This window comes from Chaetodon auriga, assembly GCF_051107435.1.
Source record: "Chaetodon auriga isolate fChaAug3 chromosome 23 unlocalized genomic scaffold, fChaAug3.hap1 SUPER_23_unloc_1, whole genome shotgun sequence".
In the NCBI taxonomy this organism is placed as follows: Eukaryota; Metazoa; Chordata; class Actinopteri; order Chaetodontiformes; family Chaetodontidae; genus Chaetodon; species Chaetodon auriga.
In genome coordinates this window covers 235,307-263,089 of record NW_027481911.1, presented here as the reverse complement: position 1 = coordinate 263,089, position 27,783 = coordinate 235,307, and the positions used below count along the sequence as shown (strand labels likewise).

The 27,783-nt window shown below is 42.5% G+C and overlaps 3 protein-coding genes and 1 non-coding gene across 5 annotated transcripts in view; 3 read left to right on the top strand and 1 right to left on the bottom strand.

Moving 5' to 3' along the window:
* The window catches only part of LOC143317619 (uncharacterized), a 107,141-nt gene extending 101,143 nt beyond the window's left edge, over positions 1 to 5,998 (bottom strand). Inside the window, exons 1-11 of one of the 2 annotated variants that reach the window (XM_076725710.1) lie at positions 5,443 to 5,998; positions 5,120 to 5,299; positions 4,607 to 4,754; positions 4,214 to 4,371; positions 3,950 to 4,093; positions 3,624 to 3,840; positions 3,408 to 3,527; positions 2,872 to 3,026; positions 2,557 to 2,758; positions 2,202 to 2,450; positions 172 to 2,070 (exon numbers count right to left, since the gene is read on the bottom strand). In XM_076725710.1, the coding sequence (XP_076581825.1) occupies positions 2,635 to 2,758; positions 2,872 to 3,026; positions 3,408 to 3,527; positions 3,624 to 3,840; positions 3,950 to 4,093; positions 4,214 to 4,371; positions 4,607 to 4,754; positions 5,120 to 5,299; positions 5,443 to 5,672 (1,476 nt within the window). In that variant the 5' untranslated portion in view covers positions 5,673 to 5,998 and the 3' untranslated portion in view covers positions 172 to 2,070; positions 2,202 to 2,450; positions 2,557 to 2,634. Of the gene's footprint in view, positions 1 to 171; positions 2,071 to 2,201; positions 2,451 to 2,556; positions 2,759 to 2,871; positions 3,027 to 3,407; positions 3,528 to 3,623; positions 3,841 to 3,949; positions 4,094 to 4,213; positions 4,372 to 4,606; positions 4,755 to 5,119; positions 5,300 to 5,442 lie in introns of those variants that run through there. The other variant, XM_076725713.1, reaches the window with a different exon arrangement.
* The window catches only part of LOC143317615 (uncharacterized), a 238,911-nt gene that overhangs the window by 173,928 nt on the left and 37,200 nt on the right, over positions 1 to 27,783 (top strand). The window lies entirely within an intron of this gene.
* The window catches only part of LOC143317620 (uncharacterized), a 176,513-nt gene that overhangs the window by 138,104 nt on the left and 10,626 nt on the right, over positions 1 to 27,783 (top strand). The gene's annotated exons all lie outside the window — the stretch shown is intronic.
* trnaa-agc (transfer RNA alanine (anticodon AGC)) lies at positions 26,962 to 27,034 on the top strand. Its single transcript has one exon. It is a non-coding gene; the product is annotated as a tRNA-Ala (tRNA).

Genomic DNA, 27,783 nt, shown 5'->3' with positions numbered 1-27,783 from the left:
CTCTCCTGCTGATTTCAACACAGATTTGTTGTTCACAAAGTAGCTGCTGAAAACATGAGAAAAGACTAAACTGTGTAGTACTGAAATGTGGAGTTAGACCCAGGGGTGTAGTCTAGTTTATTGTAGAGTGTATACTGTACTGTACTGTACATATACTTAGCTGTTATAATAATGTTGCAATCAATGATTAACTTGTAAAACAAACCACCAAAGTATGAGCCTTGCTAGCCACAAGGGGTGCAGCTATATTTGCATCTATACTGTAACTCATTGTTGTCATCATCATCATTGTCTGCAAGCACCCCCAAAGTGAACAGGGAACACTGTCTGGTTGTAATGTGTTAGTTAAATTAAAACAGTGCAACACCTCAATACCGTATTGATATCTGTAGTAATTCATGTTGCGCCACTGACATAAGAGATGATGAATGGTAATAATCAATCTTTGAACACCTTTCTTAAACAGTATTTACAAAGTGTTCAGTGGGAATGAATACAACAACCAAGAAAGAGGGAAAAGTTCACATAAGAGAGTTTGCATAAACATTAACAAATATGAATTGGAGGTAACTTTGAGAGGTTGGGATGAATGAAAAGACACAGATGTAATGGGAGCCAATACTTTATATCTGTAAACTTAAAAGCAATATAAAACATGGTTAATATTAATGAAAATGACTGGATTATACATACATACATACATACATATAATATAAAGCAGACAAAAAGTCTAAGAAAGTATAATATATATATATATATATATTATGCTGTAGTACTACCTTTCAGCAACATGGGGGCGCTAGAGAGTGGGCAAACAGCGACGCACACTCCTGAAGAGTTCACCTCGTGGGGACTGTAATTATGTGTGTGTCCTCTAGGGGCGCCTAAATATACACACGCACAGTTTTTTGTCAGGTGAAGCGTGCTGGTGGGGACAATTTTTTTTAAAAAAAGGAAAAAAGCAAGGGGCATGTTTCAATACTGTTTTAAAGCCAATGAGGGGGTTCTGCCCGTGGGGACCTCATTTTTTGTCCCCACGGTGACATGAGTCCCCATGGGTAGGTGTACAGTCAGGTCAAAGTCCCCACCAGCATAGAAGAACAACACACACACACACACCATTCTCCTTTTTTGGTTTTGCTTCAATGTAAATCCTGAAAATCTATTTCAAGGTAAAAACAAAATTTCAACCTCCTCCTCCGCCCATGGTACAAAACGTTTTCTATTTTCTTTTTTTGAATGATTGTAAATGACTAGTGTAAACAATGAATCATTTACAATTTTGTTTCCTCACAATGATTCACAACACCTCATATTGAAGATTGCCCTCGTGGAAACTGGATGGAGTTGCTGAAAACTTTCCCTTAAAGGACTTGTCAACTGCGATAGCAGTGAAGTCCAGTATGAGCTACAGAGAAACATGGAGGGAGTAATTTTGACATAACTCAAAAGGTCTGAAGGTGGCAGTCCAAAATTTAAGAGGGCCAAGCCAGGCCTGAGCCCTCCCCACGAAAAGACTTCTGTCAATGTTCCTGGTTGCGAGGAAAAGAATGATATCTGTTTCCTCCCCATCTGTCACCATAGTGAACAACCTTGACCTTAGGTTGGCTGCTTTTCTTGAGTGATTGATCAACCGGCCAACAGTCTGCTGTCCAGGGTGGCATTCACAAACGCCTGAATGTGCGTCGATGCACATGGGCTGCCCTCTTTTGTCCCTGTAAAAGAACATGTATTCAGTCTCCTCCTCACTGGTGTTCTTGTGGATTTTCTTGCCCTCTTTGGCTGTGGTGACCCGCCCGTGGTAGTCACAGACCACCTCACCAGTCTGGAATCTCCGGGTCGTGATGACACCCTTGCCCTTCCCTTCAACGGCGTTGACTAGAAGCCCTCTCCACTTCTGTGATCTTGTCAGCTTCTGGATGTGAGTGGAGTCCATGGTCGCGTCCTCAGCTCCGGAGGGCTTCCACTCTCTGATGATATTGGCAGCATTGGGGATGTTGCTCGTCCATCCCTGCTTTGCAATCCAGGCGCTGACTCGGTTTTCCGTCGGCAGACGACAGCAGAAGTATGCTGTCAAGAAGATAGGATGATGTTAGTCAAGAAGACTAAAATTGACAACATGTACGTAGCACATGTACATGTACGTAGCATTGTTGCTTGGGGAAAAAAAATGCTATTAAATATTGAAAAAAGAAACTCACCAAGAACATGCCGCTTTGCGCAGTTTCATCTGCGCCTTCAGCCAACGCTCGTACGGGGCCCGCTGACAGTCGGGGGATGCTCGTTCCCGCTCAGTCTTGCTTGGCACATCCCCATCCAGAGTCACCGGGTGATGTTCCAGCAGCCTATCGTACGCCGCTTGGACATCCATCTGCACATTTCCAACGGTGCGAGCAGCGCTACGGACACGACGAGCACCACTACTGGTACCCTCTTCTGCAGAGTCAGCACTACAAAAAAAAAAAGAATCAAGGTTATTATAAGAAGGGTATAAGATTTGATGCTTACAAATTGTTGATTGTATTAATTGTGTTGACAAATATGAAACATGCTTACCTTGAGTCATCAGCTAGCGCACCTAGCACATGACTGGCCCTCACAATGTTTTCTGTCTGCTTCATTCTGTAATGTTTCTCAGCCGTCGCGGTGGAGTGTGTCAGGTAGTCGGCCACTAGAGACTTGTCGGCGTCGGTCAGTCTTGGTGGCCGTCTCAAACACTCGCCGTGCCACCTGGCTGGTCACTGATTCAATCTTGTATCTATAATGAGAGTTTAAACATTAAACATTAAACATTTAAAATTTTTCTAAAGATTTCTCACCGGAGTACCAGGTGCATCTCGGAGGTGAAATGAATCATGGTGGTTTGCTTACTTGCGGTGCAGTCTGTTCAGGTCATTGCAGGCGTTGTAGATGGGCCTCCCCGTGGAGGAGATGAAAAATCTTTCCTTGACCTCTGCGTCATCGCTCTTGCGCTTCTTGGAGTTTAGGAGTTGTGGCCGCACCCTTGTGTAGAACATGTCAAACCACTGTTGGCAGAGGAAAAATATGATTGAACAAATATGAACAAATGCATGATTCACAGGTGACTAACTAAAGCTGAGTGTCTCAGCATGTAAGGTGATTCTCCCCAAATAAGGAAGGCTGTGTGGTGACTTGTAAAATAACACAAAACAATTATTTTATCTCTTGTAGTAATTCTGTATTTGTATACATCAAGGCCATTTTGCATTAGCTGAGAGCCCTGTCTGAGATTAACAGATAATTTACTCAATCTGAGAAGTGCACACCGCTGCTGATCAGTGAGATTGTGACGGTGCGTAATAACTTGCAAAAAAGTCATTTCTAATGTAGTTACAATTGATTAAACACATTCCTGGACGTGCTTTGAACATTGAATTTGAACTTACAAACTCCTCTTCCTGGGACAGGGCAAACATGGCCACTTGCTGTGCTGCAGTCTTGTGCTCCTTCACTCCAATAACTGCGTTGCCCAGTGTGTCTTTTTTTCTCACAACCCACTCCTGTACCTGCACAAAACAAGGATATCATGTCGATTAGTAAGGGTACTGGCAAAAAATGTCAAGACAAAAAAGACAAGACAAAAAGGGCACAATAATACTCACAGTCATGTGCTCCACCACGCCCGGGCGCTGGAGGTGTCTCAAAATCACCACTGCCTGGAGATAGTACACCACAAAGCTGCACTCGGTCAACTCCAGGGTCGCGTCCTTGTCCTCGAAGACCTTCCCTATAACTGCCAAGAAGTCGTTCTTGGCAGCCCTCAGCACAGCCAAGCAGTCACGCGGTGTCAGCTGCTCTTTTTCAGTCAACCGGCCATGTCTATGAGGAAAAGGGATAAAATGTATTTACAAATCATGACATTACTTGCCACATTGCTCACTTATGGGAACTGTAATCCAGTTAGCTGCGTGCAAACAATTAAACTTACCTCTTTTGGGTGATCTCTTTGCTCACTTGCTTGGAGAAGGACTTCTGCAGTGAGCCAATGTAATCAATAAAGTCCTTGCAGTCCCCATGGAGTGTCTGATCCTCTCGCCTCAGGTTGGTGTTGATAGTGTGGTACATCAAGAATCTGTCAGAGGACGTGCAAGTATTTTAAGTATTTGCACATATTTAAGCTCAATTACGTTTATTGTCTACACAAGTGTTGATATTATATGGAGAAAAAAACCCCACAACAAATGCTACCAACCTTTTCAAGCTCTTCAGGTAATTTATCTGTGTCTGTTTTGTGAGTTTTGCCCTGGAGAGCTCACAGAGGTACTGCCGGATCTTCTCCCTGTTCCTGACAAATTGCAGGGATGGCTGCTGTGGGTCGAAGTAGTACAGGTACCGGGCAACGTTTTCAACCTGAAGAGAGAAGATAGATAGATACTTTATTCATTCCAGCATATTTAACAAATTTAAAGTAAAAGACATGCAATAAATACTCCAAAAGCAAAAAAAAAAAAAAAAACATGCTAAAAAACATGCTAAAACATTACATTGTCTTCTAATCATGACTATTTTGCAAAATCATCTTCTTTTACTTTATTTATTTATTTATTTTTTTGATGAATACAGAATGTTTTATGGTAGTGCTCACCTCCTGTTTAAAATTTTCATTGCAAAGCTCCCTCTCCAGGTACAGGCCAAAGTCCTTCAGCAAGGGATAGTCCAGAGAGTGCCTCTGATAAAGTCCCCTCTGTGCCATGAGCTTCCTGTTTTTGGTCGTCCACTGCACAGTCGAGACACTGCAATGTGGGAAAAGCGTTTTGTTATAAAACTGTGTGCTAAGATGGAAAGCTAAGCTTTAAAATGGGGAATTACTCCAGTTAATCAGATCTTGCAAGCCTGAAACACTGAAGACTAGAAGGCTGAGAGCCCTGCCTGAGACTAACAGCTTATTTACTCAAGCTGAGAAGTGCATCACCGGTGCTGATGATTCCCAGACTGAGTGAGGTTGTCAATGTTTGTAATTTCTTGAAAATAAAGTCATTTCCAAGTTACAATTAATTAAACGCATTCCTGGAAATGCCTAAACATGTTAACATGAGAGCCCTGCATGAGATTAACAGATAATTTACTCAAACTGAGACGTGCTGAAGCTGATACTCACAATTGAAAGCACTTGCCACTGCTGACAGAAGTGTTGTCAGACGGCTCACTCTCGCCAGTCTCAGGAGCCGCACTCTCAGCTGTCTGTGTGGTTGATGGTCTCGCTATAACATTGGCATTGGGGAGTGGTGGAGGGATGCCGGTCACCACCATGTGACGACGCTGCAGCTCCTCAGTCAGCCTTTGAATTAAAAAAACAAAACAAAACATAATTTAGACAATTATATGCAATACAATTTAAAAATTTCATACATTTCAGAGAGTAAACAAGAAGTGATGTTTGGAAAAAAAAAAAAAAAAAGAGTGAAAAGTTCTTCCACAAACCTGCTGAGTGGATCAGCATCATCCAAAATTTGGCGAAGCAGCACGTAGGGGAACACCCTGCCCGACACCAGAAGATCATGGACATCCTTCTTGGCCTTCTCCACCGCTGCACCAATGGCTTCTGGCGTGCTGTCTTTCATGCAGACTCGGCGCAGATGCACTGACAGGAAGTCCTTGGTCTTCAAGCACAACAGGCAAAGGAGATAGTGCCTGTTGGGCTTCCTGGACATGTTTCTCTTAATCTGAAAAAAGAAGAAAGAAAGAAACAACAAACAAAGAACCAACAAACAGCGGCAGGAGAAACGTAAGTTAAAGAAGAAAAGCCAGCAGCAAATAATCCTTCTCCTTTCGTCAGCCTGAAAAGCTGTAGTCCGATGCAAAGTAACAGAAAAAAAGTCAGCGGCAAATAATCCTTCTCCTTTTGTCAGCCTGTAAAGCTGTAGCAAAAATCTCAGAAGAAAAGTCACTGGCAGAAAAATCCTCAGGAGAATGTCACTGGATTGACTAGTAACTTTATCTATGGTCTCAGGAGAAGGTACACACAGGTAAAGCCTGGTTTATGCTTCTGCGTCGCGTCGACGCCGTACCTACGCCGTCGACGCAGACCCCTACGCGGCCCCTATGCCATAGCCTGACGCGCACCTCCAAAAATCCTGACTACGCGTCGCATCGACGCGTAGTGACGTGAACGTCGAGGACTGTGATTGGTCCGTTCAGAACGTAATTTTCGGTTCAGTCGCAGCCCTATGGTCGCAGCACAACAACACCGCCATTTTCAAAGTTTCTGTGGTGAGAGCTACAAGAAGAAATGGACCAAGCCATTTCTGGTGTCTTTTCTGCATGGCAGAAAGTGACGGCCAAATATCAAAAGAGGATTTGATGTAAAAACTGTGGATGCATCAGGTCTGCGTACTGTACTATGACATCATTTGGCCATCAGGCTTCATCTGTGACAACTGTTTGAAGAAGTCTAACAAAACAAGAAAAGAGAACAAGTTTTCATCCATCAGGTCACAGGTCAACAAAGGGTCTGGGTCAACAAAGGGTCTTAACAGTGCATATGATGCACAGGGTATTTGACAACTGTGCATATGACGCACAGGCAACACCCATGAAGCATTGCACCTTTCTGGCACCATAAGAAAGGTGGAATGTGCAGGAGGGGTAGAGTTAGTCACTGCAGTGACTGTCTGTTTCTTTATTACTTGAGGGTGCTGTTGACCTTAAACAAATCTTTGTTTTTCACTTAGCTCTCCCCATGATGCATTGCACCTTTCTGGCACCATAAGAAAGGTGCATATGATGCACAACCTAGCCCAATCTCCATCGATGATGCGTTGCACGTTTCTGGCACCGTAACCAAGGTGCAATGTGCAGGAGAATTACAGCCGAAGCACTGCAAATGAAAAACATCCAGTTTTCTGACCAAAAACAGGAGTTCAACAATCATTCCTCCAAGATTAGCCTGTGCTCTCTGTTCCTCATATGATGCACAGCTCAACCAAACTCCGTGCTTGAAGCATTGCACCTTTCTGCATGGCACCGTAACAAAAATGCAATGTGCACAAGGTTCAGAGTTAATCCCTGCAGTTGCTTTACCTATGATGCATTGTACATTTGTGGCTGTCAAATAGATAGCCATCCATTTGCCAGCCAGAGCACAGTCTTTAATAGCTCTGTGCATAGTGCACCTGTCTAGCACCATAAGAAAGGTAGTTAGTCCCTGCAGTGACTGTCCACCCACACACGAAAGCCCACGCCCAAAAAATTTTTATATTATCTTTATCTTTATTACATCTAGATGTGAGTTCATCTTATTTTATTTTATCTTATTTTATTATCTTTTCTTTTTCACACGGGGGTTGCAATGCAAATTTCATTGATTTCACAATGAAAGCAATCTTGAATCTTGAAAAGGGAAAAAGGAAAAAGGAGGATGACGTTCTAGCTGCTCGTGGCTTTGAGAGAGCACTTGAGCCAGAGAAGATCATTGGAGCAACTGACTCATGTGGAGACCTAATGTTTCTAATGAAGTGCAAAGACTCAGAGGAGGCTGATCATAAGTGCCCAAAGATAGTCATAGCCTGGCATGAAGACAGTGACAAGAAGGAGAAGGATGCTGTCAGTGCATGAGCGCACCACCTCAGGAGGAAACAGGACCTCCTCCACTGCAGGGACTATCTGAGTCGGATATTTTTCACACCCAAACCTCCCATCCTCCCTCTTTCCCATGTCCAACAAAGATGCATAGACAGCGGACACAGTCGTTATCTCAAGGGCCCAGACTGCTGAGAAGAATCATTAGACAGGAGGAGAAACTGTAGCGGACATGGGTGGTATGCTACCGGGGTCAGGGTTTCTGCTGTTCTGTCATTGTATTCTTTAGCTTCTTTTTCATGTCTTAACACAAAATGTTTTAGTGCAAAGACCACACCCATGATGCGTTGCACCTTTATGCCTGTCAAATATCAGCTAAATAGCCAGCCAGCCATCTATTTGGTAGTCAGAGCTGTCAAATAGACTGTGAATACTAGAGCCCTAGCCCAGTCCACTCCCATGATACATTGCACCGATCTGGCACCATAAGAAAGGTGTAATGTGCAGGAGGGATAGAGTTAGTCACCTATCTGTCAATTGCACTGTGTATATGACGCTTTACCTATAATGAGTAACAAACTCAGACTGTACATACATATACAACCAGTAGACAAAAATTTGTCTTCCTGAGGCAAACTGTCAACCTTACTAGATGTTTGTTTTTTCTTCAGAGGCACATACACAAACAAACAAGCATCCTACAATCAAAGGAGGCCTAAGCAGCCAATCCTTCCCTGAAGAAACCATCATGGCCTTTCTGCATAGCACCAAAGGTGGAATGTGCAGGAGGGTTGAAGTCAGTAACTACAGTGACTGTCAACTATCTCTCAGCTCTGACAGCTTTACCCATGATGCATTGCACTTTTCTGGCAACATAAGGTGGAACGTGCTAATGCTACATCTTCTGCCTCTGTGTTGAGATTACATCTGGTCTGATTACTTGTGCGGTGTTACTCTTACAAGACACTTACTTTGTGTGGGATAGGGGGAATATTTTGTGACAGAACTGTCTGTTAGCATATGATGCGCAGTGCGTTTGTGTCTCTAGAGCTCTAACCCACCCCTAGCCCAGTCTACTCCCATGATGCATTGTACCTCTCTGGCACCATAACAAAGGTGGAATGTGCAGGAGGGTTGAAATGACTGTCACCTCTGAACTATCAACTATAATGCAGCATTCCTCGCTACGGCCTCGCAGCTTTGAAGATCAATGAGTTTCTGGGTTTGAAGTTCTGTGAGGAAACTGTGATCCGAAACGCCAACGTGTCGGCTGCAGTGACCAACTGCAGCGTGAGTGCCGCCGGCCTGACATGCACAGGAGAGCAGTATCTGGACTACCTGGGGATTGAGTACACCACCTGGGGACTGTGGGAGAATCATGTGGCTTTGACCGCCATGACCTTCGTATTCCTCATCATCGCCTATCTGAAACTCCGCTACATTAAGAAGTTCACTTAAACGTGTGAATTGGCATCCTTTCTTTCTTTCTACCGCTCTTATGCCTGTAGATATGGAGCTAGGAGGCGGTTGGTTTGGCTTATGCAGGAGGATTGAAGTTAGTCACTGCAGTGACTGTCTGTTACATTATTACTCGAGGGTGCTGTTGACCTTAAACAAATCTTTGCTTTTCACTTAGCTCTCCCCATGATGCATTGCACCTTTCTGGCACCATAAGAAAGGTGCATAAGATGCACAACCTAACCCAATCCCCTTCGATGATGTATTACACATTTCTGGCACCATAACCAAGGCCAAAACAGCCAATCCTTCCCTGATGAAACCATCATGGCCTTTCTGCATAGCACCAAAGGTGGAATGTGCAGGAGGGTTGAAGTTAGTAACTGCAGTGACTGTCAACTATGATACATTGCAGTTCAGTTAATAACTGCAGTGACTGTCAACTATCTCTCAAATACACTGCATATGATTCAGAGTTTATTTGACAGCTCTACCCATGATGCATTGCACTTTTCTGCCTCTGTGTTGAGCTTACATCTGGTCTGATTACTTGTGCGGTGAGGCACTTACTTTGTGTGCGATAGGGGGCATATTTTGTGACAGAACTGTCAGCATATGATGGACAGTGTGTTCGTGTCTCTAGAGCTCTAGCCCAGCCCTAGCCCAGTCTACTCCCATGATGCATTGTACCTCTCTGGCAGCATAACAAAGGTGGAATGTGCAGGAGGGTTGAAGTGACCGTCATCTGTGAGCTATCAACTTTAATGCATAGTCTATAGCCATGATACTTTGCAGTACAGCTCTTCCCATGATGCATCTTTCCATAAGAAAGGTGGGATGTGTTAATGCTACATCTTCTGAGATTGCAATCTGCTTTGCGCAGTGTTACTCTGAGACACATTTTGTGTGTGGGCCAGGGGCAACAGTGGAGGTATGTGACAAAACTGTCTGTTAGCATATGCTGCACAGTGTGTTTGACTCTAGAGCTCTAGCCCAGTCTACTCCCATGATGCATTGTACCTTTCTGGCACCATAATAAAGGTGGAATGTGCAGGAGGGTTGAAGTTAGTCACTGCAGTGACTGTCATCTGTGAACTGTCAACTATGACGCATAGTCTACACCCATGATGCATTGCCGTACCGCTCTAACCATGATGCACTTTTCTGGCACCATAACAAGGTGAAAAGCGCTGATGCAACATCTTCTGATTCTGTGTTGGGATTACAATCTTTGTGCAATGTAATTCTGAGACACTCTCTGTGTGGGACAGGGGGGATATTGGAGTTATGTGACAAAACTGTCTGTTAGCATATGATGCACAGTGTGTTTGACTCCCGAGACCTCTAGCCCAGCCCCAGCCCTACTCCCATGATGCATGATCCTTTCCAGCACCAGAAGAAAGGTGGAGGAAAATCATGAAGCAGTCATGCCCAACGCTGAGAACTCCAAGTGGCTCGGGAAGCGGTGGAAAATGTTAAAGGCCGAGACCGCATTGCACCTTTCTGGCACCATAACAAAGGTGGAATGTGCAGGAGCATTAGACTGTGCTTGGCTGCACATATGATGCACAGCACAGCCAAGTTCCACATTTGATGCATTTCACCTTTCTACATAGCATCAAAGGTGGGATGTGCATGAGGGCTGAATTCAGTCACAGCAGAGACTGTCAACTGCCCACCCCATGATGCATTGCACCTTTCTGGTGCACTGTGCATCTGATGCACAGTGTATATGACAGATGCATGATGCATTGCACCTCCCTGGCTGTCAAACAGACTGTGCACGTGATGCACATTATTTGACAGCTCTGCACATGATGCTTTGCACTTTTCTGGCACCATAGGAAGGGGTGAATGTGCTAATGCTACATCGGCCCATGGGAACAATCAGCTCAGCCTGACAGATAATTGACACTATCATGCTATGATTCACTGCACACCCTCCTCCTGCATTACTCATCTACATCACACTAACTGCTGAATAAACTGTTTAGACATTGAAAAGTCTCTCTATGAAATATAATGACTGTATTTTTGTGAGCAAAACGGCAGCCCATCTCATGCCAACTATCCCAGCCCAGCTCTACTCTTGACACATTGCACCCTTCTGGCACTGTAACAAAGGTGGAATGTGCAGGAGAGTGTATATGATGCACAGTGTGTTTGACAGATGCATGATGCATTGTTAGTCACTGCAGTGACTGTCACGACTGTACCAGGCTAGCTGAATGCAGCTAACAACCTGTGCTTTTCAGACAAACCCTTTGAATGGATTACAGGTAATAATACTCATGCCGCTGATGGTTTTATATGTACAAAAGAAATAACCCATCATCAGTCTTTTCACGGTATGGAATACACTACAAGCTCCACAAAGCAGAGCACCAGATGTATTTTTCCTCACAGTATCAAACACCTCCGTGTCCTTCTGTCAGACTATCCACCAGTTTGCATGGAAGTGGAGCTGCGGCGCTCTGGATCGGTTTGTTTAGCACACACTCAGTCCCAAACACTGGAGTGAGGTTGAGGATGAGGACGGAGGGCAAGAAGTGACTCTACAGTGTGTGTTCATGGTAGATTGACACCTGCAAAATTTCAAAAAAAAATTGACAATGACTGTAGTTTAGTCCAGCTCCACCCAACCGACTGTCACAGTGTATTTGACAGCTCTACCCATGATGCATTGCACCTATCTGGCACCAGTTATTTCTCATGTATACTCACTGTCAACAGGTCCCCTGAGGGGGAAAAGAACAAAGCCTGCTACTCCACAACGAACACCCAAAAGACCCAAAGTTAATGGCTTCCATTTGGGCACCTCACATACATTGATATCAGTGCATGTGAGCCCACAGAGCTCCCCATCTTTGCCTGTTAATGCTGATGGTGATGATGTTGATACTGATCATGACATTTTCATATTTGAGACTGCGAGTACCCCCGAGCCAAAAAAGCCTTTGATTGTACTAAATTGAAGACAGAGCAAGAGCAAAGTGACGTCAGCATGCTGTGGGAGTGCAGCGAAGATGCTGCTCTGGATGCCACAGGGCCGGCGCATGTGGGAAGCAGTCCCTGCCCAGCACCACCTACAACGACGGCCACCACCAATCAGACACAAGTACCCAGAGTGAGTTAGTTACTGCAGTGACTGTCAAGACTGTGCTCAACTTGCTATTTACTGGGCTCGCTATGGCCGCTTCACTGGCTGTGATTGGCTGTAATGCCCTATTTCACTTTTCATTTGTTCGAAACATTTGCACAAACTTTTCCAGATAAACTTCTGTCTTTTGTATAATTTTTATGTCAAGACATAAGGATGCAACCCCCACCGAGAAAGGAGCTGAAACAGACAGTCATGCAGAGCCGATGAGCAGAATACACATCAAGCACCAGACAGAATGTGACCTCCTGGAAGACCTGAGAACTTTCAGCCAAAAGAGGGCAGCTATAGAGAAGGACTACACCCAGGCCCTCCAGAAGTTGGTGAATCATCTAACCCTTCGCTGTGGGGAAGGTCCAACAGCCAGATGTTTCATTCCAGCTCTGATTAGGTATGCTATGCAAGCAGATAGAAAAATACAAATTATAGGCCAGAGGACCGCACAAACACTGCCATTAGCAACAATGTCCTGCAAACTAACCATGGGGGAAAAAAGAATGAACTGTCATGAACAGCTGATAACTGTACTGCCAGACCATTCACCCAATAAGTACTGTAAGATGGTGAACTATGCCTGGGCAGGACAAAGCCAGCGGGAAGAGACTCATGCAAAGAGGAGAGAGCAGTGAACTTTATGTTTGTCAACCTCTAGATACTTAATAATGTGTCACCCTTTACTTTCTCAAACTCTGAGTTTGAACCAGGGATTTTGAACAAACCAAAAATCAAACACCAGCACAGGGATGAAAACAATACACTCCTGCAAAGAGAAGAGAGGAGTGACAGCGAATAAGAAGCTCATTGCTTTGATCATGAGAGCAAACAGCATGTGTTTGTCCCTGGAGCCCCAAATCTCCTCCTGCCTCACTACAACAGAGCTGATAACTGTACTGCCAGACCATTCAGGGCGAAGCCAGCGGGAAGAGACTCAGTCCATCAGTCAGACTCTCCTTTCCCTGTGAGGAAGGTCCAACAGCCAGATGTTTCATTCCACCTCTGATTACATATGCTGTGCAAGCAGATAGAAAAATGCAAATATAGGCCAGAGGACTGTGATGCCCTTAGACGTCCGGGGCTGCAAGCGTGCCACACTGAGTGGACCATCGTGTGTCTACCCTTCACCGAGAGCTAACCTAATTAGCCGCCTTGCTTCTTCAGAGTATGTGGTTACTGGTTGTGTAGTTTTTCGGATAACATGTTACTTTTGTAAAGGCTTCAACGTCACAGACATCCAACTGCCTTTGATTAAAAAAAATGAAAAACATAAATAAAGCCCTGCAGCGTCCCTTTTTGTGCCACTGTATTATTCCAGTGGGGTTTTTTTTTTTTTTAATAATGAACCAGTACATTTTCAAACAACATCAGAATGATGTAAAATGACGTAATCCAACCCTACACACTAAATCTTTGATTAATAGGAGAATGTAAGCTTTAAAATGAGGGATTACTCCAGTTAATCAGATCATGCTTGCCTGAAACACTGAAGGATCTGAGAAGTGCATCACCGGTGCTGATGATTCCCAGACTGAGTGAGGAGCCGCACTCTCGGCTGTCTGTGTGGTCGATGGTCTCGCTGTAACATTGGCACTGGGGAGTGGTGGAGGGATGCCAGTCACTGCCATGTGACGACGCTGCAGCTCCTCAGTCAGACTTTGAATTTAAAAAAATAAAAACACAATTTAGACAATTACATGCAATACAATTTAAAAATTTCACAAAAAACACGAGAAACAAAAAACAAAGAAACAACAAACAGCAGCAGGAGAAACGTAAGTCAAAGAAGAAAAGTCAGCAGCAAACAACCCTTCTTCTTTCGTCGTTCCGAAAGCCTGTAGTTGGTTGGAAAGTAAAAGAAGAGAAAGTCAGTGGCAAATAATCCTTTTTTGTTCGTCGCCCTGAAAGGCTGTAGTCCGATGGATAATTTCCTCAGGAGAATGTCAGCGGAGTGACAAGTAACTTTATCTATAGTCTCAGGAGAAGGTACATACAGGTAACTGTACATAAGTTCTAGCCATGATGCATTGCACCTATCTGGCACCATAACAAAGGTGGAATGTGCAGGAGGGTTAGAGTTAGTCACAGCAGTGACTAACAACTATAGCCATTTTGATTAAAGTGATGTTGGGGTTTTGTATGCAGCAATTAGCTAGATATTTTCTGAGCAGATGCACCGAGATGAAATCAGTATATCGAAAACTATTTGGCAGATTTGCATAAACTGTACTCTAGCATGTTCCACCTGTAACTGTAACATCATGTCAACTACGTCAGATGGGTGTCGTGAGAACGAAGTGGACTGGAAGATATCTCGGTCTTCAAGGCTGAAAAGAGACTTGAGAAAATGAGAGAGGCAAGATAGAATGGAAAGTTGGTTGGAGGGGAGTGTGTCATGGCCTAGTAATAACAAAAAATCAAAGAAAAGCCCGACTAAGCAGACACAAGTGGATCAAACACAGGAAAGAGAGTGGAAAGTGATGATTGAATTCAATCAGGATGGTGGGCACTACCATCCGATAAAACTTACAAAAGCAATTGAGAAAGAAATGGGGAAAATCAAGTACGCCAAGTTTATGAATAACAAACTTCAAACTTCAAACTTTATTTATATGGCACTTTTCATGCTTAAAAAGCAACACAAAGTGCCTCACAGAAGCTAAAAACAACAAAGAAGAAACCCCAGCACTCCCACCCCGATAACTACATACAGAAACACACACACAGACACGCACGCACACACACCCATACGGACAAGATAAGGAATAAGCCACCTTTGGGGGCCATCCACACTGAGAGGGCCCCCGGCCCATGACCACCCCGACCCAGGCAGACAGGAGGCCCCTGCACCAAGGCGCAGAGGCCTCCAGCCATCCAGGCCAGAGCCGTCCCCTCAGCAGCGCCCCCATCAGTAGACCAGGAGCAGTTCTCAGTGAGGAGCGCCCCCATGAGGAAACACTGGAGCATATAAAGATTAAAAAGAGTTGGACCTAAAATTGACCCCTGGGGAACCCCACACTTGATCTCATGGGTTCCTGAGGAACATGCATCCCAACTTACAAAGAAGTGTCGGTCAGTGACGTATGAGACGAACCAGTTAAAAGCAGTACCTGAGAGGCTGACCAGGTGCCTCAGCCTGTCTAATAAAATGCGTCTACTGTATCGAAGACAGTGGTTAGATCCAGTAGTACCAAGACTGTGAGCTTGTGGTTATCCAAGTTGGACCTGATATCGTTTAAAATCTTTTAAAGGGCTGTCTCGGTACTGTGGTTCACCCTAAAACCAGACTGATGCCTTTCTAAAATGTTATTTTTGTTTAAAAAGTCATTTACTTGGTTAAAAACTAGTTTTTCTAAAATTTTACTTAAAAAAGGTAAGTTGGATACAGGTCGGTAGTTATTAAGATTATTAAATTAAAAAAAATAAATTAAATTAAATTATTAAGTCCTGGACAGTCAGAGATCCTGGTCTCACCTCTGAGCTTCGGTCTGGCCGTCATCGTCCCCACACAGACTGGTTTTAGAGGGACGGACTCCCTCCTCTCTGTCCTCACACCGATTCATGCTGCTGAACTCACGTCAGCTCACACACACTTTGATCTGGAGAGGAAACACAAATCATTCATGTGCACATCAGCTGAAATCATCCTTTCATGGTTTCTCCTGTCCAAATATCAGCTGCTCCTCCTCTGATTGGCTGTTATCTCGTCTTTCATATCAGTGTCAGCTGATTGCAGTCAGACAGCAGTGTGAGGCTGAGCTGCTGTACTTCTATCAGTCCACTAGATGGCGCCATGAAGCTGCAGTGAAGTGAACACACACTTGATGCCTGGACGACCGTTGACATCCACTGACACACACTGACTGAATCTGACAGGAAGCTTCAGTTTGTGGAATATTCAGTAAATTCAACATGTTTCTTTACGGCTGAACGATCCTCAGTCATCGATAAGTGAAGGAGAAAGTCAAATATTTACACAGGAGGAATGTAAAATAGCAGAAATATTCAAGTAAAGTACAAGTACTTCCAGACTGTACTTAATAACAGTAATTGAGTAAATTAGTTACTTTGTTCCATTGAGAGATCCTTTCAAAATCAAAGTCTGTCTCAATCAAGCCCTCTCAGGTCATATTAAAAGTTTGATTCTTGATCACATTGAAGCACAAAGTGAGAAAAAGAAGTGAGACTCGTTGCTGTTGGAGGAGAGTTCAGAGCTCTGACAGCTCATTTAGTGACACAGTTACAGACTGAATTGAGAAATAAAAGGTTTCAGCTCCTCACAGCCCTCTGAATGCTCCTTCCTGCTGTCTCCACATCAACTATTAAGGATCAACTCGCTCTGCTTCTGCTCTTATTCCAGCATTTACACTCACAAACATCCACACAACATGGCCGATGTTTTTAATGGAGCTGCTTTCAGCTCCTTCGTCCAGAGTTCACAGTTAAACTCAGAGTTTGGAGAAACGATGGACGGAGCTGCAGATCGATGCCGTTTGTGCTGAAGCTAAGCTAACGACAGCTTGAGTAAAAAACACCTGAAACGAGTTACTTTACCTTCAGCTGAAGCTTCAGAGGAGAAAACAAACTGCGACACACTGAAGGCAGGAAGTGAAAGTAAACTTAAGACACTCTACAAGCCCAAACTTGCAGGTCTGTTTGAAGCTGCTTCGTTTTTTCAGCTGCAAAGACAGCTGGTCTGGCTGCTTCTGATGATGATTGTAATCAGGTATGACAGGGTCAGAGTGGGTTGTTTTTGCTGTTTAGCAGCAAAAGGAACGGAGCTGCAGACGTCAGATGGAGTCAATCGACTTCATGATATGAACCAAAGATAAACAAAGCAATGAACAGCTGGAAAAGACCCTCTCCTCTTCGACTGCTGAGACCGTCTGTGTGCTTCTCTCCCTTCAGATTTGAGTATTTTTCATCAGAAACCAACACCTGCTGTGTTTTGTGTGTAAAATGGCTAAAATGCTGCTTTACTGTGACTCTACAAGTGATTGAAGTTTACAGGTTTGGGAGATTTGGGGTCTCATCAAACACACTTGTGGCCGTCAGATTGAACTTTTGTCCAGTGTTGTCAGGAAGGAAGCATGTTAGCGCCATCGTGTCTTCCATTGGAATTCATTTCTGTGTTAATGACTCAGGATGATGAGACATCTTTGCTCTTTCTTGTCTGTTACCTCTGAAAGAACATTTCTGCACCCCAAGTGATAAAAAGCATCTTTATATCCAGGTACAACAATGTACCTGCTGCAAAGGTGCTGAACTGTTAGCCAATGAGCTACAGCTGGAGCCACACGCCATGTTGTACCTTTATGAGGCACAAATGTTCCCTTACAATCAGAGACAAAATGGATTGACAGAACAATGAAACTAAATCCTTTTTTACATGTGAACCAATCAGTTTTCAGTGGATTTCAATGAGGGCGTTGCTCTGCTGGGAAAATGTCACAAAAAGCAAAAGGTGGAAGGAGCCATTCGCTAATCAATGAGCGCAACAAAACTCCACTTCACAGCTCAAAACTGAGCGGGAAGTATACCAACGAGACGCAAACTCCTGATTCACATGCAGGGTTAGAGTCAGTGTTTCAGCACTGATGCTGGAGGCATCGGGCTTTGAGACGTTCATCAGTCACTTCTGAAGGCCAAACACACATGTGGAGCACCGATTTACAGATTTAAAGAGGAGGCTTCAAATTCTGAGCATAACATGCAGAAAATTAACAGGATATTAAATCTGCATCAAACACATTCAGAAAATTCAAATGTGGGATTTCAACTCCTTCCAGGAATTCCATGAAAATAAAAACACAAATTGAAAAATTTCAGCTTGAAAACAATCAGTTAATGAGTTACTTCACTGCATTTTTACTGGCAGCAAATCAGGATTTGTCAGCGTGACGCTGGAGCCTCCTGGGTTCAAGCCCTGAAGTGTGAAAGGTTTGGATGATTTGCAGCAGCAACATGAAGACAGTTTCCAAAGATGAGATGTTTCAGACGCCCAGGCAGCACACTCGCTGCATCAGCTGTTTTTATCATCAGGGGTTTTAACAGGAAGGTTTAAAGGTGCAGCAGCATGAAGAGCATGTGACACGAGGAGGTCTGAAATGGGAACCAACTATTCTGGATGGAAAACAACTCAGTTTATATGACAGGTTAGTCTTAATCTGAGTGCTTAGTTTAGTCTTAATCATAAAAAGTGAGAAGTCATATGGACTGAATGTGTATGTGATGACCCACTGAAGACATCATTTCATCATATATTAAAAGTTAATCAAACAGGACATTCATTTTTCAGTTTAGCCATATTTTTTCTGGATAAATGCAGCAAATTTACCTTGAAAGTTCCCTGTAAACAGAGAGGTGGACTTTATGGGTGCACTTACCATCTATTTTTCAATCTACGCTCATTAAAAGAAGAAGCAAAGAAAACACTAACACAGCTGACCAAGTCTACAAAATCCAAGCTTTAAATCAAGCATGTCTGCAGGAGACGGTTCATTCCTGAATCCAAGCAGTCGTTTAGTGTTGGTGTATTTACGTGAGGTGGACCGTCAGTACTGCAGGACAGTCCAGACGCCTCCTCTCCCACAGTGATGGTCCATCTGTCCTCTGAAGACAGACGTCAGGAGGTTCAGTTGGGCCCTGAAGTCCATTCCTGCATTGCATGAAAAGAACAACAATAAAAGTCACTGCAGCTCGTTCAGACTCAAAACTCCTTCACAGACTGAATGACCTCAACTGGAAATGTTTATTTTACAGTGGCAGCAATTTCATGACACGGTCGAGACGTCTTTATGTGTCTTAAGACGCTCATTTTGTCGACGTTCACATGAAAGTCGACAGACACCAACATGGATTTCTGTTGTCAAAAGACAGAAAACTCTCAGATTGCGACAGATAACGACAGCGACATGTTTTTACACCACCAACAGCTGGAGGCAGTAAAAACACATCAACATTACTCCAGTATCCAGAGAGAAATCTCGTCCATCGTCCTTGTGAGTGTCCTGGACTCTCAGATCACTGCATCATGGGTCAGTGACAAATAAGGGTTGGCAAGATGAGAAATTCAAAAACTTTTTAAAATTCTGTTTTAAAGCATTCATCAGGTCTGTCTAAATGTACATTTTGTGTTCATGTTGGTTTCACGTCATTTGAAATCACGTTTGTACCATTTTTTTTTTACAAAGGTCACACAGAATGTGCCCGAAAATGTCAGATGGTGTAACCGAAAAAGAACGATAAATATTAAATGTTTAATCCACCTAGAATGCATATAAATGCAGCCATAAAAATAATTACCTGATTTTAAAATATCACATGAAAATAGATTTTATAAGGATGACCTCCAAATTTAAATTTTAGGCTTTTTTAAATACATTGAGTGGGACATATACTGTAATCATCCTTTGTGTTCTAAATAATCTTTGACAAATTATGTAAAACATGTTTAAAAACATCTTATTACACTGCAGTCGAGGGTTACTTTATATTCCACATTCATTTTTATGTATATTATAATATTTTCATGAAAAATACTGGTTACGCCAATTGCCACGAACCAGTTACACCACCTGACTGTGTTGCTTTTAGAGTCAAAGGTCACTGTTTCTTGAAACAATTGACACTGAAAATCAAGAATGACAGTCACATGAATTCAAGCTTAATTGAACTTTATTTTTTTCAGTGTAGAAAAACATTTGACAAGAATCAGGGAAGCTCTTTAGTTTAAAGAGACAAAAATGTGTGTGTGTGTGTGTGTGTGTGTGTGTGTGTGTGTGTGTGTGTGTTAGAGTGAGAGAGCAAGAACTTATTTATTTTATTTAATTGTAGAAAAAAATCTGACAAGAATCATCAGGTTGAACTCATTACCTCTATTGTGATTTTAGCAAAGAAATATATCTAACAATTAATCAAAAACGCTGCGTGTGTGTGTGTGTGTGTGTGTGTGTGTGTGTGTGTGTGTGTGTGAGAGAGAGAGAGAGCGTGAGAGAGAGAGTGAGCATGAATGAAGGTAAAAACAGAAGGGGGATTGAAAGCAGAGAGAGAAGGGTTGGACCTTGTGTTTAGTGCCATGTGGAGGTTTTTTTCTCGTGGAGTTGGTGTTTCAGAGAGGAGTGTGCCAGTGTGACAGAACGTCTGAATCTTAAAGTTCAGGCAGTGTGTGCTTGGGAGTGTTTCCAGTCCTTCGCTGTGAGTTTTGAATGACGCGAGTTCAAAGGTTCCGGCTCAGAGACAATGTTCAGCACATCAGACTCGTAATAGAGAAGGAGGTCAGGTGGTTGAGGCCAGGTGAAGACATTCTTCCCACCCATTATATTACAACATAAATCGGCATCATAAACTACTGATGTTTGATCAAATTGACCTCTAACAGAGAGGTTTGTAATAGGAGTCAAATGGTGTCACCGGTTACACCATTTGACATTTCAATTTAAAATGATGGACACATATGTACACACACGGCCTTTGTGTGAATATTTCAAACATAATATTTAAAGTAAATACTCATTTTTATAATTATGAGGATTAATAAATGTTTTCCTGGGGTCGTACCATTTGACATGTAAACATAAGCAGACCTGACCGTACCCTAAAAATGTCAGATTATCTCAAATTTGAAAGAGTTACTAACCTTGGCACATGGCAGTTAGTCTCATCAGGGGTCCTTCTCTGTGATGTCATTTCCTGTCACATTGTCTTCTTGCATCATATGACCAAAATGGCTCCTTGAATGGTGGTTACACCACCTTGACACTTCAGGATTTTGACTTGACGGACAAAATTCCCCAAATAAAATAGAATATTCTGAACAGCTGTGTTTTATTACTTTTTTTTTTTTTTTTTTTTTTTACTATTACATAAATCTGATGTAAGATTATGCCAAACTAATTGATAGCATGCTTTTTTCAAAATTTTAACCTTTTTAAGCAAGTTAAACTATTTGGTACCAAGTTTTTAGGGTTACACCAAATGACATTTTTGCCATTATCCCCCAAATATTCTCTCAAAATATATTAAAACCATATATTTTAGACTAGGTCTTCAAAAAAAAGGAATGTATGCAAGTAATATGTAAGTTTATTTTAACATTTTAACCTTTTTAAATGTAAGCAAATCAAAGACACAAAGAAATAAGCGTCACGTCATTGACCCTTAAACATCCCAGCTGAAATTGTGGAGTGTCTTTTATCCCTGCAAAGTCAGATCCACGCAGCTGTTTCCCAAGAGAGTCCCTGTGCTTTTATTAGAGCCGGAGAACAAGGCCGACCAAAGCTCATTTTTTCTGAGGAGCTTCTGTCCCGGCTCATCGACATCGCTTCACCGGTGTCCTGCGTCGCAAATCTGTTGGGTGTCAGTCAAAGCACAATCTTTCAGCGTATGCGTGAACTTGGGTTGTCCACATACATACAGCAACTTATCAGACAGTGAGTTGGATGATGCTGTGCTGTCCATAAAAAGCAAGATCCCAAATGCAGGATACAGAATGGTCAAAGGCTGTCTGCAGGCAGATGGGCACAGAGTTCAGTGGGATCGCATCAAGGAGTCTGTGCACAGAGTCGATGGTCCGGGTGTTTTGGAAAGGATGACACAGCTGGGGTGCATCGTAAGAAGGTCATACTCTGTGCAGGGCCCTTTATCATCAGTCCATGTGGACACAGACCATAAGCTCATACGATAAGGCAGTTATTTACATATTTATTTATTGGAGGGAGGTGACTTCTCATTGTCATTTTATCTTTTGTCTTCAAGGTACATCATCATCATATTTGGAGCAATAGATGGGTATTCCAGAAAGGTTTGTCACCTTTGATTACAGTGCTTTATTATCTCTGTACATGTTTGTGTTTATGTATTCACTGTTCATTAATTGTGTACTTACCCACACGGTTCACAGCAACAGTAACAGAATTTTCCAAAATTTTCACAACGATAATCATATTTCACTCCATCACTTTCAGTAGATAGTCCCAGATGGCAATCGTAGGGAGCAATACTGATTCACTTTACATGGCCACCACTGCTCAGTGGTCTTCTGGTGCAGTGTCCTGAATATACACCTAAAGATCAACTAAAAGTTAAAAGGGCCGCACTCAGAAAGACGTCTTTACTCCAAAATACACAGAATGTTTTTTTGTTTTTGTTTTTTTTTGGCCAATCATATGGAGACAAAATATGAGGCGAAGAGGAGAAGATAATGAGAAGAAAGGGAGTGAGAGGTCAAGAGTAGCAGGAGGATGAGGAGGCAAAGGAGGGTGTACAGGAGCAAAGGAGCAGGGGATAAATACGTTAAAACATTATATACTCAGAACTTTACAAAACATTTTGTTAATCCGAATCCATTTCCATGCCTGTCATGACTGTAGAAACCCTGTACCCAGAGAGTACATATGCTAACCCAGAAATTTAGGGACATAGTGCAGATGTGTGAGAAAGCTTATTTCAGTTCTTATTTCATTTTTATTTTATGCTTATGTTTGGTGTTCTTGACTCTTATCTATTCCTGTTTTTACCACTGTTGCTATGTCTCCTGAATTTTCCCCTAGGGATCGATGAATATTATTTATCTTATGTGTTGTAGGCCTTAGTATTTTGCCTCCACAGATTCAAACACTCTTTGTCTTTCTATATAGATTTTCTATCTGGAACCAGCAACAAACCACCGCTCAGACGCTGCTCATTCATTTTTCCTGAAGGCAGTGGAAAACTATGGCTGGCCTTCAGGTACACAGTGATATAAACATGGGCTATTGTTTCCATGCCCTAATTACTCATTTCAGTAATGTTAGATTTTGTTGTGATGGACATGACTGAACATTTCCCCCATGTATTTTCAAGGGTCAGGGGCGATGAAGGCATTGAAAATGTTGCCATTGCTGAGACCATGTTCGCTGTTAAAGGCACTGGAAGAGGGAGCTTCATATTTGGGCGGAGTGTACATAATCAGAGGGTACAATAATAATTGACCCAATTTACTCTATATAAATAGTAAGAACATGGGAAATTATTGTTGGAAAGTAATTTCAGTCAGACAGTTTAAGTTATTGCGTTTCAATTGAATAAGTGCTGTTTCTGATCTAGAACAGAGCGCCTGTGGCGAGACGTCTGGACCAGCGTGACACATCTATACTCTGAAGTTCTTCACAGTCTCGAGGAAGATGGCCTGCTGGATTCGGCAGATGTGGTTCATCTGTTTTGTGTCCACTATGTTTTCCTTCCACGCCTGGCAGAGGCCCTTCACACCTTCACAGAGGGCTGGGACAACCATCCTTCACGGTCTGAAGGTGGACTCTCCCCGAACCAGCTCTGGGTTTTGGCTCACATGAAGAACCCTTGTGACGTGAAGGAAGATTTGCAGGTTTGTTGATGCTCAAACTCGAAGCGCTGAGTCCAAAGGCAAAGTCCAGTTGACAAGTTTTGTTGACCTGAATACGTGGAGGCTAAAGTTTATGTAAAAACAACAACAAAATTGTTTAATTATGATATTTGCGTGTGTGTGTGTGTTACTTTATTGATGTGATCACACAATTAGAGCAAGTCAACAAAGCAAAATTTATGATTGATGTTTTGTTTGCTTAAACATTATATTTGACTGTGGTTAAATGTTTTCTATCGTCACTGCAGTATACCTGTGTAGGTCAGTGAAATATTTCTAAATCATTAGCCTCATAGCTTAATTACCCAAGTCATATTTTGGCTAAATTGTGGTATCTACCCAGTTCTACTCTCCTAACACTGCTGAATCACTTTGCATCATCATGCTAAAAACCTTAAAATATGAGTTAGGCAGTTATTCTATGAGGCTAACAAATGCTTTTTCATTCAAAATAATCTTAAAAGGAAATTTTTTTCTGGAACATGGAGCTATTTGGAACTGACTGGGAGATGTTCGACGCTGTACATGAGGAACCAAATGTGGTTCAGGTCCAGGAAATGGAGTGCCCTCTGACTCCTGACATGATGGAAACTGTTCAGAGACGTTTACATAACAATGGTTCCGTGTATTGAAAGGCTAAGGGCAAGACAAGAAATGCCTGAGATGCAACGAGATCTTGCAGAAGTTGAAATGGTTGGAACTCTGACATCAGTTCAATTTGACATGAGACAGGAGACCCAAACATCTATACTGAAATGTATGTATGTGTAAATGTTAAAACATAGCTCAAACAAAAGATGTTTCCTTCGTAGTCATCAGAATTTTATTTGTGAATTTCCCAAAACTTGATCATAATTTTGACTTTGGACAAAAAATGATTTGAATACAAAAGTAACATTTAGGTAAAAACTAACTCGAGTAAACCATCATGAACAGTAAAGCAATGGCTTTGTAACAGTGACTTAAAGTTGTCAGCAGTAAATTGTCACATAAAAATGACAAAAGAATAAAACATTTGATTTAACGTGTCACAGTTACTTGGTTGTTTTTCTTTCGACTGAGTGGTTACACCCTGTCAAAAGTTTGCCCGTGGTGTCAGACCTGCCAACCTGTACGCATTTTGCGTAGCAAGTACGCAATTTGACATCTAAATACGCTGGTATGACTCGCCCCTCTAAACTACGCAGAAAGCTGCGGACATGTGAGTTCTGTGGCAAATGTGCACGTGCGGTACTCAAGTCTGACAACACGATGCAGCCAATCATTATAGAAAAGCGGAGAATAACGAGTCTGCCGAACCTATAGCGTAACATCCCCGCCCCCCTCCTCCCTGCCTCCTCCTGCCCTCTGCCTCCCTCTCCGTCCTCCGTTCCCCACTCGCTGCAGTTGGAGCTTAAAAAGCTAAGTGTGTCAGCGGACCTGCCAGCTGTTGGTAAACGTTACGCGTAACGTTACTTTCACTGTGGAAACATTCGAGCCGAAGTCTAAGTGAAAAAAAAAAAAAAAAAAAAAAAGATTTGCGAGTTTTTTTTCTTAGTAAATCTATCGATCATGTTCCTCTCATGACCCCAATGCATCGTGTGTGTGTGTTTGTGTGTGTGTGTATTTTAGCCTTTATATATATCCATTGCAGATAGAGTAGGCCTGTATATAAGGAGGAATGTGATTATTTATACAGTTTAAACATGTAGCCAACAAATCTTTCGCAGCAAGTTTTGCAGCCACTATCATGGCAGATGAGGAAGACGAAGACAGGGAGGGACAGGGCAGCAGACCTGCCAAAAAGAAGAGGGTCCATGTCCCCCAGAAGTTTTTGAGTAAATGTCAAGAACAGTGGCCATGCTTCCGACCCTCTGAAGTTCCTCATCATGCATTTTGTGTGCAATTATGATGTGGACATAAGCCACCAGGGAGCTGCAGGTAATATATAAATTAGCCCCGGTGATGAGTGCATATGTGCTGTAAGCCAATGTAATTATTACATTCTTGAAAACAAAAACACCTGTTGCAATATACAAAATGAATTATTACCATTTGAATGAAATACATATTAAAATAATTTTTAATTAATTTGAATGAAATAAGTAGTGAACACTGACATGATCAGTGCTTTGGTGACAAGAAAGGTGAGCATGGCTGCAAAAGGGACCATCTGTCACATGGAGGGTTTCAGTGATGCTCTATTAAAGAAGGCAAAGTCAGCAACCTGTGAGGCAACACAGTCCAGAGCAAGTTCCACTCCAGGAAGGAGTGATGACTGATGCAAAAACTGTGTTTAAAAGGGCATCAGGGTCAAAGTCAACAAAATAAAAAAATTGAAATAATACAGTTACCTTGTTTTGAAAGTGTTTCTGTGTTTCATCGAAAGGCTGTCATGATACAGTATCTGCATGGCTCAGAAGGACAGAGCATTTTTTGGTTTTCTGTCGATGGGTTTGGATGTTCATGTTAAGAAATAGTTAAAGAATGTAATTGCAGAGTGCAAAATGTCTATATTTTCTTTATTAAAGGCATTGTAATCAAAAATACAGGTTTTATTGTTTTTTTATAATCGATTTCCAGCCAGTGAATGGGGAAATTACTGTGTGCAAAGCAATGGAGTTACAAAAGTCTGCGAAAAAAAAGTCGAACAACACAAGTGGTACTCAAAATATTTAGACAAGGTTGGCAGGTCTGCATTAGACTGTAAAACCTGGATGTCCTGCCCTTCGCCATCAGATCGCTCTGAAACACTTCCTGTATCACTGTGTGAGGTATTAGAGGGCATTTCCTTTGTATTGACGTAATGCAGCTCCTTAACTGAAGATATTTCCAAAAATCTCTCTTAGGGAGTTTGTATTTAGCAATCATCTGTTCAAAGACATGTATGCAAGTATTTATTTCAAAATAATTTAGGACAAGCTGTTTTCTTTATGTGTGCAGGCCTTCAGACAATGACAGCCACGAGTCAAGTGGATCAGTAGCAGTCAGTCCAATCAGGACCTTTCAAAGGTGATATTGTACATGAGGTAATTCTGGTGGCAAATTCTGTTATCTGGATAATATCCCCTTTAAAGTGACACTACAGTGTCAGTCATCTTTTTCCTGTTGAAAAGCTTTGTCATGTTGGAGTGTGATCACAGAGAAATGCGGTAATCCAAAAACATGGTATGTTTGTGACAGATTTTTCTCTTATCTTGCATTGAGGCCTCCCCTCACCCCTTCGGATTTCACCAGTGTAGGAGGTGTGGCAATTGCTGTACCGTGCCACACCCTGTTAACCCCCCTGAATAATAGTAGTAAACAGCTCTGAAATCCCACAGACAGCATAACCACATCTGATTTAAGTTTTTATTCAAATGCTCAACGTTTAACAAGAAATAAATAAGTAAATAAAACACTCAGACAATATGTGAATATGTTGGTGTCTATTTTAATGTTCAATTTGTATGGGGGATTAGCTCAAATGGTAGAGCGCTCGCTTAGCATGCGAGAGGTAGCGGGATCGATGCCCGCATCCTCCAGAGTAATTTTGAATCTCGCTGCGGGCACCGGGTGTGTCCTCCACCATGCCTTCGGTGCCTGCTGCTCGAGGAGGGCCTTTCTGTGTGGAGTTTGCATGTTCTCCCCATGTTCACCTGGGGTATCCTCCGTAAAAATATACCCCCACTAAAAACATGCAAGAAGATCACCACCCGACCAATGGTGACGCCAAAGATGGGTCCCCGGGCGCCGGTCTGGCGACCGGGAACCCACCGACCAGGATGGGTTAAAGGCGGAAGTCAAATTTCACCTCAGTGTGCCGTGCTCGCATGTGTGTGTGACAAATAAAGGGGAATGTCTCCCCCCGATTCTTCTTCTTCTTCTTCTTCTTCTTCTTCTTCTTCTTCTTTTTTTTTTAAATTCCAGTTCTGAGGAAATCTTGAATTGGATCACTTGTCAAGTCAATGTAACAAACACATTTTCCATCTGTGTGTCGCGGACTGACCTCTTCAGCAGAGGCATGCAACGGCAGAAGAAGACCACGCCCAAAAGCAGACTTCAGGTCACATTGTTTGGTGAAGCAGGCGTCGATACTGGTGCCCTTAGCAGAGAATTCCTCCCAGGTAAAAGTGTTTGTCTGTATTTAATTTCACAATAAGAGAAAAATTCTACACATCCAATTCTTAAAAGGCCAGGTGCAGGAGAAAAGATAAAGAACAAAAAGGAAAGGAATTCCCCACATACGGGGGCCTCTGGTGGGATAGTGGGCTCAAATGTTAATTAAATGAAA